Source organism: Phascolarctos cinereus, unplaced genomic scaffold (assembly GCF_003287225.1).
Source record: "Phascolarctos cinereus isolate Bilbo 61053 unplaced genomic scaffold, phaCin_HiC Scaffold_4;HRSCAF=312, whole genome shotgun sequence".
Taxonomy (NCBI): domain Eukaryota; kingdom Metazoa; phylum Chordata; class Mammalia; order Diprotodontia; family Phascolarctidae; genus Phascolarctos; species Phascolarctos cinereus.
Window position 1 is genome coordinate 461,035,584 of NW_027555847.1, and position 13,721 is coordinate 461,049,304.

At 42.2% G+C, this 13,721-nt stretch overlaps 1 protein-coding gene across 1 annotated transcript in view; it reads left to right on the plus strand.

Annotated features, from left to right (window-relative positions):
• Positions 1–7,927: 7,927 nt before the first annotated feature.
• The window catches only part of TRAM1 (translocation associated membrane protein 1), a 40,407-nt gene continuing 34,613 nt past the window's right edge, over positions 7,928–13,721 (plus strand). Inside the window, exon 1 of the mRNA XM_021002088.2 lies at positions 7,928–8,361. Within this exon, the coding sequence (XP_020857747.1) occupies positions 8,239–8,361 (123 nt within the window). The 5' untranslated portion in view covers positions 7,928–8,238. The remainder of the gene's footprint in view (positions 8,362–13,721) is intronic.

A 13,721-nucleotide genomic window follows, 5' to 3' on the forward strand; every position in this document is an offset into this window, starting at 1 on the left:
TACATATACTGTCAGATTTGACTAATGTGCTGATACGTTTTGCTGAATAGCCTTTTTAAAAAAATTTGTCACAATGGCTGGCTCTCTGGGTGAGGGAGTAGGGACAACAAAGATGATGAAAAAATGAAAGATCAGTAACCATTAATTTTTGAAAGAAAAATATAGTCCCTAGGTAGCAATCATCTAGATAAACTGTTATTCACAACTGCAAAGCAGCTCTAACTTTTATTTTACTATTTCTTGTCTCAAACCCCCACTTACTATTTTTGTGCTTAGGACATGACTGTTTTTAAAACTTTCTTATAGTACTTTGAAGGCAAAGTACTAAATAAGTTCAATAATCAAATATTTCACTACTTTAAGCAAATGCAATTTCACTTACTGTGGTCGCTCCCTCTACCACCTCCTCTATGACCAAAATATTAACAAGTGTTTGACTAAAATAGCGATGAGGTTCTCTAAACTCAGCTAGATAGTGGTTCTTAGATGACAAAAAATTAGTCTATCAGTGGACCCACACAACAAACCTTTATCAAAACAAAGAGCTAGAAGAGACTCCAGATGCCAATCCATACATGAACAAGGATTTCTCTATAATATGACACAATAAATGGCCATTGAGCTTTTAAGACCTCTGCTAACAGCGAGCCAGCTAACTTCTAGATAGCCCATTTCATTTTTAGATAGTTCTAATTGTCAGGAAATTTTTGTGCACCATGAACTGATATCAGCCTCCCTAAATCTCCTATTATTTTGGGGCAGAGCAAGTACAAGAATAATCCCTCTTCAATAAATATTTCAAAATAGCTATTATGTCCCTACCTAAGTATTCTCTTCTACAGGCTAACTATCCCCAGATCCTTCAACTGATATTTGTACGATATTCAGAAAAATTATTATTTCTCCCTCATATTAATAATTAATTATTGAATTAGGACTAGGATTTTTTCTTTACATATAAATTTAAATTTATTTATTTTTAGTTTTCAACATTCACTTCCACAAGTTTTTGAGTTTCAAATTTTCATCCCATCTCACCCCTCCCCCCACCCCAAGATGGCATGCATTCTGAATATCCCTTCCCCTGGTCTGTCCTCTCTTATCCCCTTCTATTTTCCTGTAGGGCAGGACAGACTTCTGTACCCCATTTCCTGTATTTCTTATTTCCCAGTAGCATGTGAAAACATTTTTTTGAATATATGTTTTTAAAACTTTAGGTTTCAAATTTTCTCTCTTCTTCCCTCCCCACCCACCCTCATTGAAAAGGCAAGCAACTCAATATAGGCTATACATGTGCAATTATGCAAAACGCTTCCATAGTAGACATGTTGTAAAAACTAACTCTTTTTCCTTTAATCCTATCCTGCCCTCCCATTTATTCTATTCTTTCTTTTGACCCTGTCCCTCCTCAGAAGTATTTACTTCTGATTACCCCTTTCCCAATCTGCCCTCCTCTCTATCATCCCCTGCTCTCTTGTCCCCTTCTCCCCTATTTTCCTGTAGGGTAAGACAGATTTCCATACCCAATTGAATGTGTATGTTATTCCCTCCCTAAGCCAAATCCTATGAGAATAAGATTCACTCATTCCCTCTCACCTTCCCCCATTTCCCCTCCACTGTAAGAGACTTTTCTTTTCTGTTTTTTTTTGTGAGATAATTTACCCCATTCTACCTCTCCTTTCTTTCTGAGTATAATCCTCTCTCATCCCTTAATTTTATTCTCCAGATATGACCCCTTAATCTTCAACTCACCCTATGCCCTCTATCTATCTATCTATATACATACATATAATTTTTTTCCTCCAACTACCCTAATACTGACAAAGGTCTCATGAGTTATAAATATCATCTTTCCATGCAGGAATGTAAACAGTTCAATCTTAATAAGTCTCTTATGATTTCTCTTTCCTGTTTACCTCTTCATGTTCCACTTGAGTCCTGTATTTGAAAGTCAAATTTTCTATTCAGCTCTGGTCTTTTCATCAGAATGCTTGAAAGTCCTCTATTTCACTGAATGACCATTTTTTCCCCTGAAGGATTATACTCAGTTTTCTTGGTTGTAATCCTATCTCCTTTGCCCTCTGGAATATTATATTCCATGCCCTGGTCCTTTAATGTAGAAGCTGCTAAATCTTGTGTTATTCTGATTGTGTTTCCACAGTACTTGAATTGTTTCCTTCTGGCAGCTTGTAATATTTTCTCCTTGACCTGGGAACTCTGGAATTTGGCTATAATATTCCTAGGAGTTTTCCTTTGGGGATCTCTTTCAGGAGGAGATCTGTGGATTCTTTCAATTTCTATTTTGCCCTCTGGTTCTAATATATCAGGGCAGTTTTCCTTGATAATTTCTTGAAAGATGATGTCTAGGCTCTTTTTTTGATCATGGCTTTCAGATAGTCCAATAATTTTTAAATTCTCTCTCCTGGATCTATTTTCCAGGTCAGTTGTTTTTCCAATGAGATATTTCACATTGTTTTCTAATTTTTCATTCTTTTGGATTTGTTTTACAGTGTCTTGATTTCTCATAAAGTCACTAGCTTCCAATTGCTCTATTCTAATTTTTAAGGAAGTATTTTCTTCAGTAATTTTGGACTTCCTTTTCCATTTGGCCAATTTTTCTTTTTAGGGCATTTTTCTCCTCATTGGCTTTTTGGACCTCTTTTGCCATTTGGGTTAGGCTATTTTTTAAGGTGTTATTTTCTTCAGTATTTTTTGGGTCTCCTTTAGCAAGCTGTTGACTTGTTTTTCATGATTTTCTTGCATCACTCTCATTTCTCTTCCAGTTTTTCCTCTACTTCCCTTACTTGCTTCTCAAAATCCCTTTTGAGCTCTTCCAAGGCCTGGGACTGATTCATATTTTTCTTAGAGGCTTTGGATGTAGGAGCTTTGACTTTGTTGTCTTCTTCTGGTTGTATATTTTGATCTTCTTTTTCACCAAAGTAAGATAATATAGTCTGACTCTTTTTGCACTGCTTGCTCATGATCCCAGCCAATTACTTGAGTTTTAAACTCTTTGTTAAGGTAAAGTCTGCTTCCAATGTGGAGAATGTACTGTCCCAAGCTTCAGGGGTTTGTACAGCTGTTTTCAGAGATACTTGTAGGGACCTGTAAATTTTCAGTTCTTCCAAGGTGGTATGATAAGGGGCAGGTGTTTACTCCTTTCCTGGCCTGTGACCACAAGTACTTCTTTCTGTCCTGTAACTGTGAGGAGGGGTTTCTCTCTACAGCCACTACAAGCTCTACCATGCCAGCGCTCCTCCTCACTCCAGCACCACTGCCCAGAACTGTGACACAGATCCAAACACAGGCAAAGCAAGAGATCCCTGCAATCCCTCTCTGATCAGCCATTGGATTCCCCCTCAGTCTGTGGGCCGGAAGCTGGGAAGCAGCTGCCCCCCCCAGGGCCAGCTCTGGGGAATGGAGCTGAGACCCGCCTTCCTTCTCAGCACACAGAAACAGACTTTTCCCACTGACCTTCTAAGTTGTCTTTGGCATTTGTGGATTAAGGAATCTGGAAACCTCCACAGCTGCCGAGATTCAGTTCTCTGAGGCCTGCTCCAGGTTCCTGAGGCCTGTGCCGGGCTGCGCTGTGCTCCCAGCCTGGCACGATATGCCTTTCCAATCAACCATCCAGGTTGTCTTGGGCTGGAAATTTGTTTCACTCTGTCTTTTCGTGGGTTCTGCTGCTTTAGAATTTGTTTAGAGCCATTTTTTATGAGTATTTGGAGGGGTTTGGGGGACAGCTCAAGCAAGTCACTGCTTTCACTATGCCATCTTGGCTCCGCCCCAAGACCAGGATTTTTTCAAAAGCCTTTAAGTTGTGCAGTCTCTGAAGGACATTGTTGATAATGACATTGCATTAACTTTCTCCTCAATCTTGTTTGGACCTCACCCAACCCAACCAGGAATTTAATAAAAGGTGGAGAAGCCCATTGTGCTCTACGCTGGTATGGGTGGGGATAAATTCTTTGATTACATTGCCCAAGGCTGGGCAGTTTAGAAACAAATGACATAATCAAAGTTACACACTCACCCACACCAGCCCCTCATTAGAATAATTCCACCTATCATTGTTAACCAGAGTTGACTGCCACCTCAAGAATACCTCCTCTTCCAAGGGGCATATAAACTGTGAGTCCAACACCATGAGGGGTCTTTGGCATTCAAGAGTATTACTGACCCATTTTATTGGTAATATGTTAGCATTATTATTAATTACCTAGAAATTATGTCTCACGAACTTTTTAATTGTCACTGTATGATCTTGAGACCTTTTACTATCCTACTTACCCTCAACTAAAGTTGAGAGTCAGACACATATAATCATAGGTTCAGATCTAGAAGGGATCATAGATGTCATACAATGATAAGATCATAGATTTAGAATTATAAGGGACCTTAGAAGTCATCTAATTCAGTACTCTAAATTTACAAGATAAAAAATTGAGTCCCAAAGAGTGATCCAGTCTGATACATAATAAATGACAGAGCCAGGAACTGAATACAGGTTCTTTGACACCAAATACAGAATTCTTTTCACTGTACACTATGGATGCTCTTGATACTTTTGAACTTACCAAATTATTTACTTCAATTCATAAATCAGCTTCTAAAATGTGGTATCCTGGAACTGAACTCAATATATCAAATGTTGTCTGAGGAGAGCAGAATACAGTAGAACTATCACCTCACTGGCACTAGACATTATGTCTCTCTTTATGCTGCCCAAGATTGTTAGATTTGAGAAACAGTAAGATTTAGGGAGCACAGGGCCTGCCTTGGAGTCAGAAAGACCCAGGTTCAAGTACTACCTCTGAGACATAATAGCTGTGATCATGGCAAGACATTTAATCTCTCAGTGCCCCCAAACAGCCTTCTAAAATTACAAGTTACAGATGAATAGCTGATCTGCATTAGTGTCAGGAATGCCCAAATCAGGCATCTCCTACATGGAGTAGAGGGGACAGTATTCATGGGGTGCCATGGTCATATAGTGTTATAGGGAATTCTCTATGTTACAGGCACAACCACAGCCCTGTCACTGCAGAGAACTAAGTACGTTTCTCCTTTCTGCAAGGTAGCTAGGTGGTACATTGCTGGATTTGGAGTTAGGAAGAACTGAGTTTGAAACCAGCCTCAGATATTTATTACCTATGTGGACCTAGGCATACCACTTAACATCTGGGCCTTAGCTTCATCATCCTTATAATGACAGAATTGTATCTGATAGTCTCTACAATCCCTTCTAGCTCTAAATGTTTGATTCTATGAAATTCCAAGGATGGACCCCAAAATAAAAATAAAAATCACTACTGATTCATAATATAGTCTGCTAAACCCCTCAGATCTTTTTTCAGATGTCCTGCTGCCATGTCATTTCTCCATGTAATGATCTTGCTCTTATACCTGTGCAGCTAACTTTTTATAGCCAAGTGAAAGATTTTATATTTCCTTATTAAATTTTATCTTAATAGATTCAGCCAACATCTTGGCCTCTAGAGATCTTTTTGGATCCAGACTGCCATCCAGCCTATTAGCTATTTCTCCTAGTGTTATCTGCAAGTCTTGACAAATATGCTATATAGAACCTCTTTGCAAGTCATTAATAATTCAAGTTATTTTTGGTTTAATAGGACATTCTAGAGCTTTTGCTTTGTAGCAGATCTTTCAAGAATCCACTGTTACTTCTGTGTCACTATAAGGCACCAAAGAGGGACTTTAATGCAATAAATAAAGCTGTAAAACAAGATTAATGGATCAGGACCTAGTTTGTTCCTGTTTCTCCTATAAGAAAGAGCCAAGGACATAACTTAAGCATACAGTCCTTACACATATAGTAACACTCCATTTATCCAAAGGCCATACAATCAACTTTGCCCTCCATAACACAAGCCCTAATTATGAAAAAGTCTCTGAACATTTACAATAACTATCATGAAGCCCATTCACTAAAAATTTTCATTCTTATAGGACAGACCATTAGAGAAATTCACATGTATGTATGCAATAATCTGCCTAGTTTCCTGTACTGAATTCTTCTGATTTTCCAGTCTAGGGCCAGATTTATAAAGCTCTCAGGCACAATCCTTCCCTATACTCTTTAAACAATCCTATTCCTAGCTAGAGGGAATTTAAGAACTCCTAGGCTATTAATGCATTGGGTGACCTCTGTTGCTCATCCCAATCTGACCATGTACCCCATTTCCAATTAACTTGGTTCTTACCTTGTTCTCTATAACCAACTCCACCGCCTCATAGCCACTCCAGTAATTAAGAGCCTGATTTATGTCCTTGTGACTGACTCCCTGGCTTTGATTGCCTGACTACTACCCAGTTATTCCAGGGCTAGGGACCTGATTCCAAGAGGAATCTAGTTCTTGCAAAGGCTGAAATCTTGTCCCTAAACCTGTGCTACCAGGCTTCTGTAACAATGACTACCTGGCTGGATTCAGCCACGTTCTGCCTCACCCCTCCCCAAGTATCCAATTTTTATACGTATTTATACATACAAACACATGTATACACATCACAAACATGTACATATATATGTACACACTCATAACTTTTTTCCCCCTTTCAAAGACATTTCCTTTCATAGTTGTAGAATATATTCATAGGAAGCCTGATTTGTATCAACATAAGTAAACATACAGAAAACATGGAGTTGGGACAAGTGGGGTTTTCTAGAGGGAGGTAAAACTGAGAACAGTGAGAAATAACAGCTGACTGTAGACAGTCTAACAAGATAAACAGATGTCAGACTTTGAGTTACCATGAGACATTTAAATTTTGCTGATCTTAATTTCCTCTGTTCAAGGACAGCCATAATTACAGTTTATATTTTCTGCCAATAAAGGTTAAAATAGACAAAAGGAAAGGTAAGTTCTAATTCTTAATATTGTTTAATTGTCACATAAAGGAGTCCTTATTGCACTGCCTTTCTTTGGCTATAACTCACTATGCTTTCACATCCGTGTTTCTTTTGAGACATCTTTTTGTGGTGGTTGCTCTTCCAGTCCCCCATTAGGGTTTAAGCTCTGTGGGTTCTTATTTCCTTTCTAAATCTCTCCACAGCACTTAGTACAGTGCTCCAGGACTGATAAGTGCTGTGCTGACTGGGTGCTAAATAAATGCTGACTTCACTCATTAGTTTCTCTGAGGCTCCAATATCTGGAGCGGGAACCATCCATCTCTCAAGCCTTCTTGCTTAAGCTAACCTCACCCCGTGAAAAACGGAAGGAAGTCCTTTATAGTAATAAGAATAGCACTTATACCATTTTGTGGTGCCAAGCATCACGGCAAGGGTTGAAGGTGGTGTTGCCCAGGCCCAGTGGCAGCTTAAGGAATTTTAATAGCCATAATGCCTCCCTCCACCCGAATCCTCCCGAAGACTCGAAGATGCCAGGCTTGCTCCGCCAGGGGCACGTGCCCGCCAGCAGAGGGTCCACGGCCCTCCCTGCCACAAGTTAGTAGCCATGGCAACTCAATGCTCTAGGTGTGCTCTAAGTCAGTGGGGTTGGAGGTCAACACACTTGGAATGGAGGAGGAGGAGGAGGAGGAGGAGAAGGAGAGCGGCTGGGAAGGGAGAACCAACAGCAAGGAAGGTGTCGGTTAGCGCCAGAACCTAACCGGGCCCTGTGCGAACCCGGAAGGAGCCTAAGGCAAGTTTGGGGCTGGGTGCGCCTGCGCAGAGCAGGATTCAACCAGCAGCAACTTCACCATCAAAGAGGCGGAGGTGCTCGCTGACGGTAAAAGAGCACCTACTCTCGCTTTCCCTCCCCCTCTTCCAGACCGGTGCCCTAAGGGCGTTTCCTCATCCTGAGGACTACCGCCCTCCAGACTGTAGGTGGTGCTGCAGGCGAGACTGGCGGGTTGGGGGAAGGGGGAAATGAGGGAAAGTGCTGCGAGCGTCGTAAGCCCAGAATTTGCGCGTGCGCGTTCTCAGTCGCTTTCCCTCCCTCTTTCTCCCTTTTTTTTCTCTTTTTTTTTCCCGGGCCGCCCCGGCGGCTGCGTAGTGGCTGTGGGATGGGAAGTGAAGTCTCCGCGAGCGGCTGCGGCTGGGCTGAGAACAGCAGCCAGGGGGAGGGGACAGAGGCGGTAGCAGCAGCCCCAGCAGCAGCCCCAGCAGCAGCAGCAGCGGCGTCTTGCCCGTGAGGAAGAGCATAGCAGGAGCATCAGGAGGAGCGGCGGCGCAGGAGGAGAGGAGGGGGAAGGACAGGACAGGGACCGGCCCTCACCATGGCCATCCGAAAGAAAAGCACCAAGAACCCTCCCGTCCTGAGCCATGAATTCATCCTGCAGAATCACGCCGACATCGTCTCCTGCGTGGCCATGGTCTTCCTGGTGGGGCTCATGTTCGAGGTGAGACGGGCAGGCACGCACCCCCTGGCCCCCCACCTCCTGCGCGCCTCCCGCCCAGCAGGGAGCTCCCTCGCCCCCTGCTCCTCCTTTCTTCCCTGCCGGGGTTGACAGTTTCTCCCCCGCCCCGTCCTGAAGGAGCTGCGGACAGAACCCCCTTCCCCTGACCCCGAGGTGTATGGGCCGCGTCTCTGTCTTCCCCACTTCCAGGATAAGATGGGGGGGCGCGGCTTCCTGCTCCTCCACCATCCCACTGGGGAGCCCTGGAGCGGGGCAGCGGCGCGGGAGGCGGAGGGAGGAAGGGAGGGGAAGGGAAAGCGTCTTCTTTGGCCTCGGGTTTTTCGTCACTTTGCCGGGCGGGAAGGGGAGCTGGCGTTCTGGGGGCCGGCGCCCCCTCTTCCCTCCCCTCCTCCTCCCGCCCGCGTCGACGCCGCCACTCAGTTCCTGGTTCCCGCGAAGGGTTACGTGGCAGTGAACGAGGGGCTGGGGCCGGGGGCGGCCCCTAGTCGGAGGGGAGGGGGCAGGCGGAGGGGATGAGGCCCCCCCCCGGGCCCGGCGGCTGCCTGGAGGCGGGGGGGGGCTGGAGAGGGAGCCGGGAAAGCCGAGCGAGCGGAGCAAGGCCTCTCGGGAAATGTGTCCCCCCTCCTCGGGGCTGGGCGGAGGGGCGGCCCCGGAGAACTACAAGCCCCATGCGGAGCTGCCCCTTCCAGCTCCTCCTGCGCGGCCGGACCGAGGGAGACCGACGGAGACGTGTCCATCTGCGAGCGGAGCCCGAGCGGCCGGTGCTGGTGCGGGGCTGGTGTGGGGCTCGGCGTGGGCCACGGCGGGCGAGATTCAGACTCGGGTTGTGCGCACATCACTCCCCTTCTTCCTCGTCTGCTGGCGTTTGGCTTTAGTTTCGTTTAGTAAATGATTGTCCGCCCCAATGCAGATTTCGTCCACTAGGAAACCTCAGACGTGCCCTGTCACGACATAATCAAATTAGTTAGAATGGCTGGAATAGGCCAAAGAGTGAAATGGTTCTTCGTCCCTGGGGAATTAGACGAAAGGAAATTCTGGGACGAAAGGATGGAGAGGTGCAAGGGACCTTACAAAGGCTCTCCCCACCGATGGGGTATTCCGATGGATTATTTGACTTGGCATTGAGTGGCTATTATGAAACACAATGGACGTTTAAAATTTGGCAAGTGAAGATACAGTTATCTTCAGTACTTTAACGACATTTTTTTTTAGGTTTGAAGAATCGGTCTGATTTGCATGGGACCCAAGCAGAAATTGAACTCACCAATTTATTTTAGTGTTCTTGTGTAATAAGTCTGCAACATTGGAAAATAGTAGAGAACTCAAATACAAAAGCTTGGGCAGCAAATGGAACAAGGTCTTGGCAATAAAGAAATATCTAGTTAAAATTTAAAAGTTAAGAACCTTAATTCTTAACTACTTTCCTTTAACTACCTGTTGAAATCTTACCATGGTATCCTTACCCCTTAAATGTTGCCTTTTCTATTACACTCTCCCTGTTCCACCCTCTCCCAAAGCCCTCTGCTGAGTTTCAAACTTCTTATTAAAATTACTTAACATGTGAATTAATTTCCCTTCTAGATGATGAAGTCTGTGAGAGCAGGAGCCTTACAAATCATCCTTGGATCTCTCTTAGCACCTACCACGTAGATACTTAATAAATAGAATATAATAGTTGAAAGTTTTCAAGTTCTTGTTTTCCTATATTACTCTTGTATAAGTACTTCTTAAAAAATTTTTGTCTCCAAAATTTTCTAGAACTTAGATTGTTTATTCTTAACTTTATTGCTGCATTACTTAATTCCACAGTACGAATGCAAAATTAAATGATTATCTAATATATTTAATGTTAGTAATTATTCTTAGGTTTCATGTTTTTGTAAAGTTTGTAGTTTCCTACTGACAAAGCTTAACTTGAAAATAGCATACTTGAGCTAGTTGGCCCAGTGGATAGAGCACCGGCCCTGAACTCAGGAGGACCTGAGTTCAAATCTGGTCTCAGACCAAACACTTGGCACTAGTTGTGTGACCCTGGGCGAGTCACTTAACCCCAATTGCCAAAAAAAAAAGAAAAGAAAATCACATATTTCAATACAATCAAGAGACATTATCATAGTTTTGAATGAGGTATAGGCAAATTTAGAAACCAGAGAGTGTACAGAGATTGGTAAGATTATACTTTTATGTGAAACATTGTCTCACATTCTTTTCTACATAGCTTTCTGGTGATAAGAATTTGCATAGTGTACATTGAGTAATTTTTAAAATAAGGATAAAATATTTTTATTTGTAAATTTGAAAGGTTTTTAAAATATTAGTATGGAGCAATAAAAGTGCTAAACATGTTTTTAGAATAAATTCAGGACACAAAACTTATGTATCACACAGACAAGGTAGTTTTCTTACCATATGTTAATAGTTCAGGATTTTGAATTGTACTGTAAAAGCAAACGTCACCGGATTCATATTGATACTATTAAGATAATACCAAACGTTTTGCTGGTTTGTGCAAACTCATCCCAATAGGTGAGAAAAAGATTAGCATATTGGAGAGAAGGGAACCTGTTGGTAGTTACTGGAAAGGAAGAAGAAAGATTGGCCCTTATTTCCTGTGCTTTTGATCTGATCCTAGCCCCTTTTGTGTTTTACTGCATTAATCTTCCCACCCCATCCTCCCCACCCTTATTTACCCAGGCATCTTCCATCGATCCCTTCCCTCCCTGTCTCTATTAGCTCTTTTTCTGTCTTCAAACATCCATGTTTGGTCCAACTTTCCTGTTCTAAGAATTACTTCCATTGATCCTCCCTTTGAGTTATCCTCTCTCTCCTCTGCCGTACTTTAAAAAGTGCAATCAGTGACAGTTTATACGGAGTGAACATGGAGAGCTAACAAAAACATTTCAAATACAGTGGTCAGTGTTAATAACTATGCTATCAAAAATAAAAGATATGTCTTTCTCTCAACTCATAAGCATGGAAAGGGGCATGCTCTTAATCCAGTAGGGATCTATTTGGTTCTTTGTTGGGAAGTGTCAGTATCCAAACCATGTGTCATGGTTTGGTTTGGTTGCTTTAAAGAAAGAAAATATGAGCATTGTAATATAGGAAAAACTATTCAGAAAAGTAAATGTTCCAGGTGGTTTGGTGTTTACAGGATTAACATCTCTTCTCTCCTTGCCTCCCCAGCTGTGCTAACAGACATTTTCTTTCTACATTCTTAATAGAGGATTGAAGGGTGCATTCTTTCTTTTGCTGTAAAAGAGCCATCTATATTCAAAACCTCTATTTCCTCACGTATTACTTAATCCTCCTATAAAATCCTCCCACCATCCAACTGAAACTGCCTTCTCCACAAAGATGATCATAGTAAAATCCGAAATGTGTGATGCAATGACATTTTCCTAGTTCCCACCCTCTTTGAATTCTCTGCCTATTTGACACTGTTGGCCATTCACACAAATATCTTAATTTCATCATGCACGAAATATTTCATGGAAAGACGGGCTAGACACACACTATAAGCTAGGTGGTTTTGGAACTAGTTGAATGGCTGAACCTACAAGTAGTCATTAATGATTTAATGTTGTCTTGGAAGGAAGCCTCTACTCTGAGTTCCCCAGGGACCTGTATTGTTTTAACATTTTTAACAGTGACTTCCATAAGGGCATTGTTGTAATACTTAACAGATTTTCAGATGGCACCAAGCTGGGAGGAGGAAGTGGCAACACAAGTGCTAGATTGTATCTAATGGTATAGAGACAGCAGGATGCATTTAGTAAAAATGTAACATCTTACAACTAGACCTTTTTAAAAAATTGGTGTCACAAGTAGAAGATGGGAGGCATGGTTAGATAATTAGTTGGTTTGAAAAAGATCTGAGAGTTGTAGACTGCAAGTTCAATATGTGTCAGCAGTCTGTATGATCTTAGCTTGCTTTAAGAGAGGCATAGCGTCTAGGTCTAAGTAGACAGCAGTGCTGTTCTCTTCTGCTTTGGTCAGATCATACCTGAAATAACAGGTGCCACATATGTAATAGGTGTCAAGGTAGGTGGTACACTGAATAGTGTTGGGCTTGGAGTCAGAAGATCATTTGAATCCTAACTAAGAAACTTACCAGCTGTGTGACCATGGGCAAGACACTTAGCCTCTCAGTCTCAGTTTCCTCATCTGTAAAATGGAGATAATAATAGTATGTAATTCCCGGTATTGTGAAGGTCAAATGAGATAACATTTTGCAAACCTAAAAATGTCATATAAATACTAGCTATTATTATAAGCCAAAGGGTATTCAGAGATGGATGATCAGGATAAGCAGTGACCTTGAGCTCATGGCAAATTAAGAGCAGGGCTTTTTAAACTTCTTCCATTCTTCTTGACTCTTTTAGTGCTTCTTAAACTGTAGATCATGACCCTATATGGGGTTGTGACCCACAGTTTAAGAAGCACTGGTTTAGAGAAGATTGTTGTTTTCAAATATTATAAAGGCTGTCATATGGAAGAGGGATTCAATTTTGTTTGACCCCCAGAGTGCAGAACTTGAGGGCAAATTGCAGAGACTGGAATCAGCTCTATGTAAGGAAAAACTTTCTGACAGAGCTTTCCCAAAGTGGAAGGGGTGGCTTTGAAAGGTAAAACAGGTTCACAGGATCATAGTTTTAGCAATAGTAAGGACCTTAGAGGTTGTGTAATCCAACCCTCTCATTTTACAGAGATCAAACTTGTAGGCCTACAGAGGTTAAGTGATGCCCAACATCAGTGAGTGGCAGAGCCAGGATTTTAATCTGGGCCCTCTGGCACCCAGTCATCTATTTACGTAAGGTTAAACTGGTAATGAATGATAGGGCAGAAATTTGAACCTGAGTCCTCTAATTCTGCCACTACACCACTGTAGAAATCTTAAAGCAAAGGCTGTGGATGACCACTTGAAAAAGTATGTTGTAGAAGGTATTCTTGTTCATGTATGCTTTGAGCTCATTGGTCACCATGGTTCCTGCCACCTCTGAGAACATCTGATTGTATTTACAGTTATCCCTTCCGCATTGAGATTTTACCCATAGCAGTTTCAATATATCTTGGGTCAGGAAGAGAAATTAAGTGGAAATATGGGGGAGTTTTGTGGAAGCAGCAGACAACACATGAAGGCCAGCATATGATAAAGAAAAAGTTTGGAAACTCAGAAATGTATAAAAATACATGTATAGTATCATATAATATCAACCCAGATTTTACAATAAGGTACTGTAAATACCCCATAAAAGAAAGAGAAAAAAAATTCAGATTTCTTCTCTGGTGCAAAGAGAAAGCCAGAAATTTTTATGCAGATTTTCCAGGTCGCAGCCCCT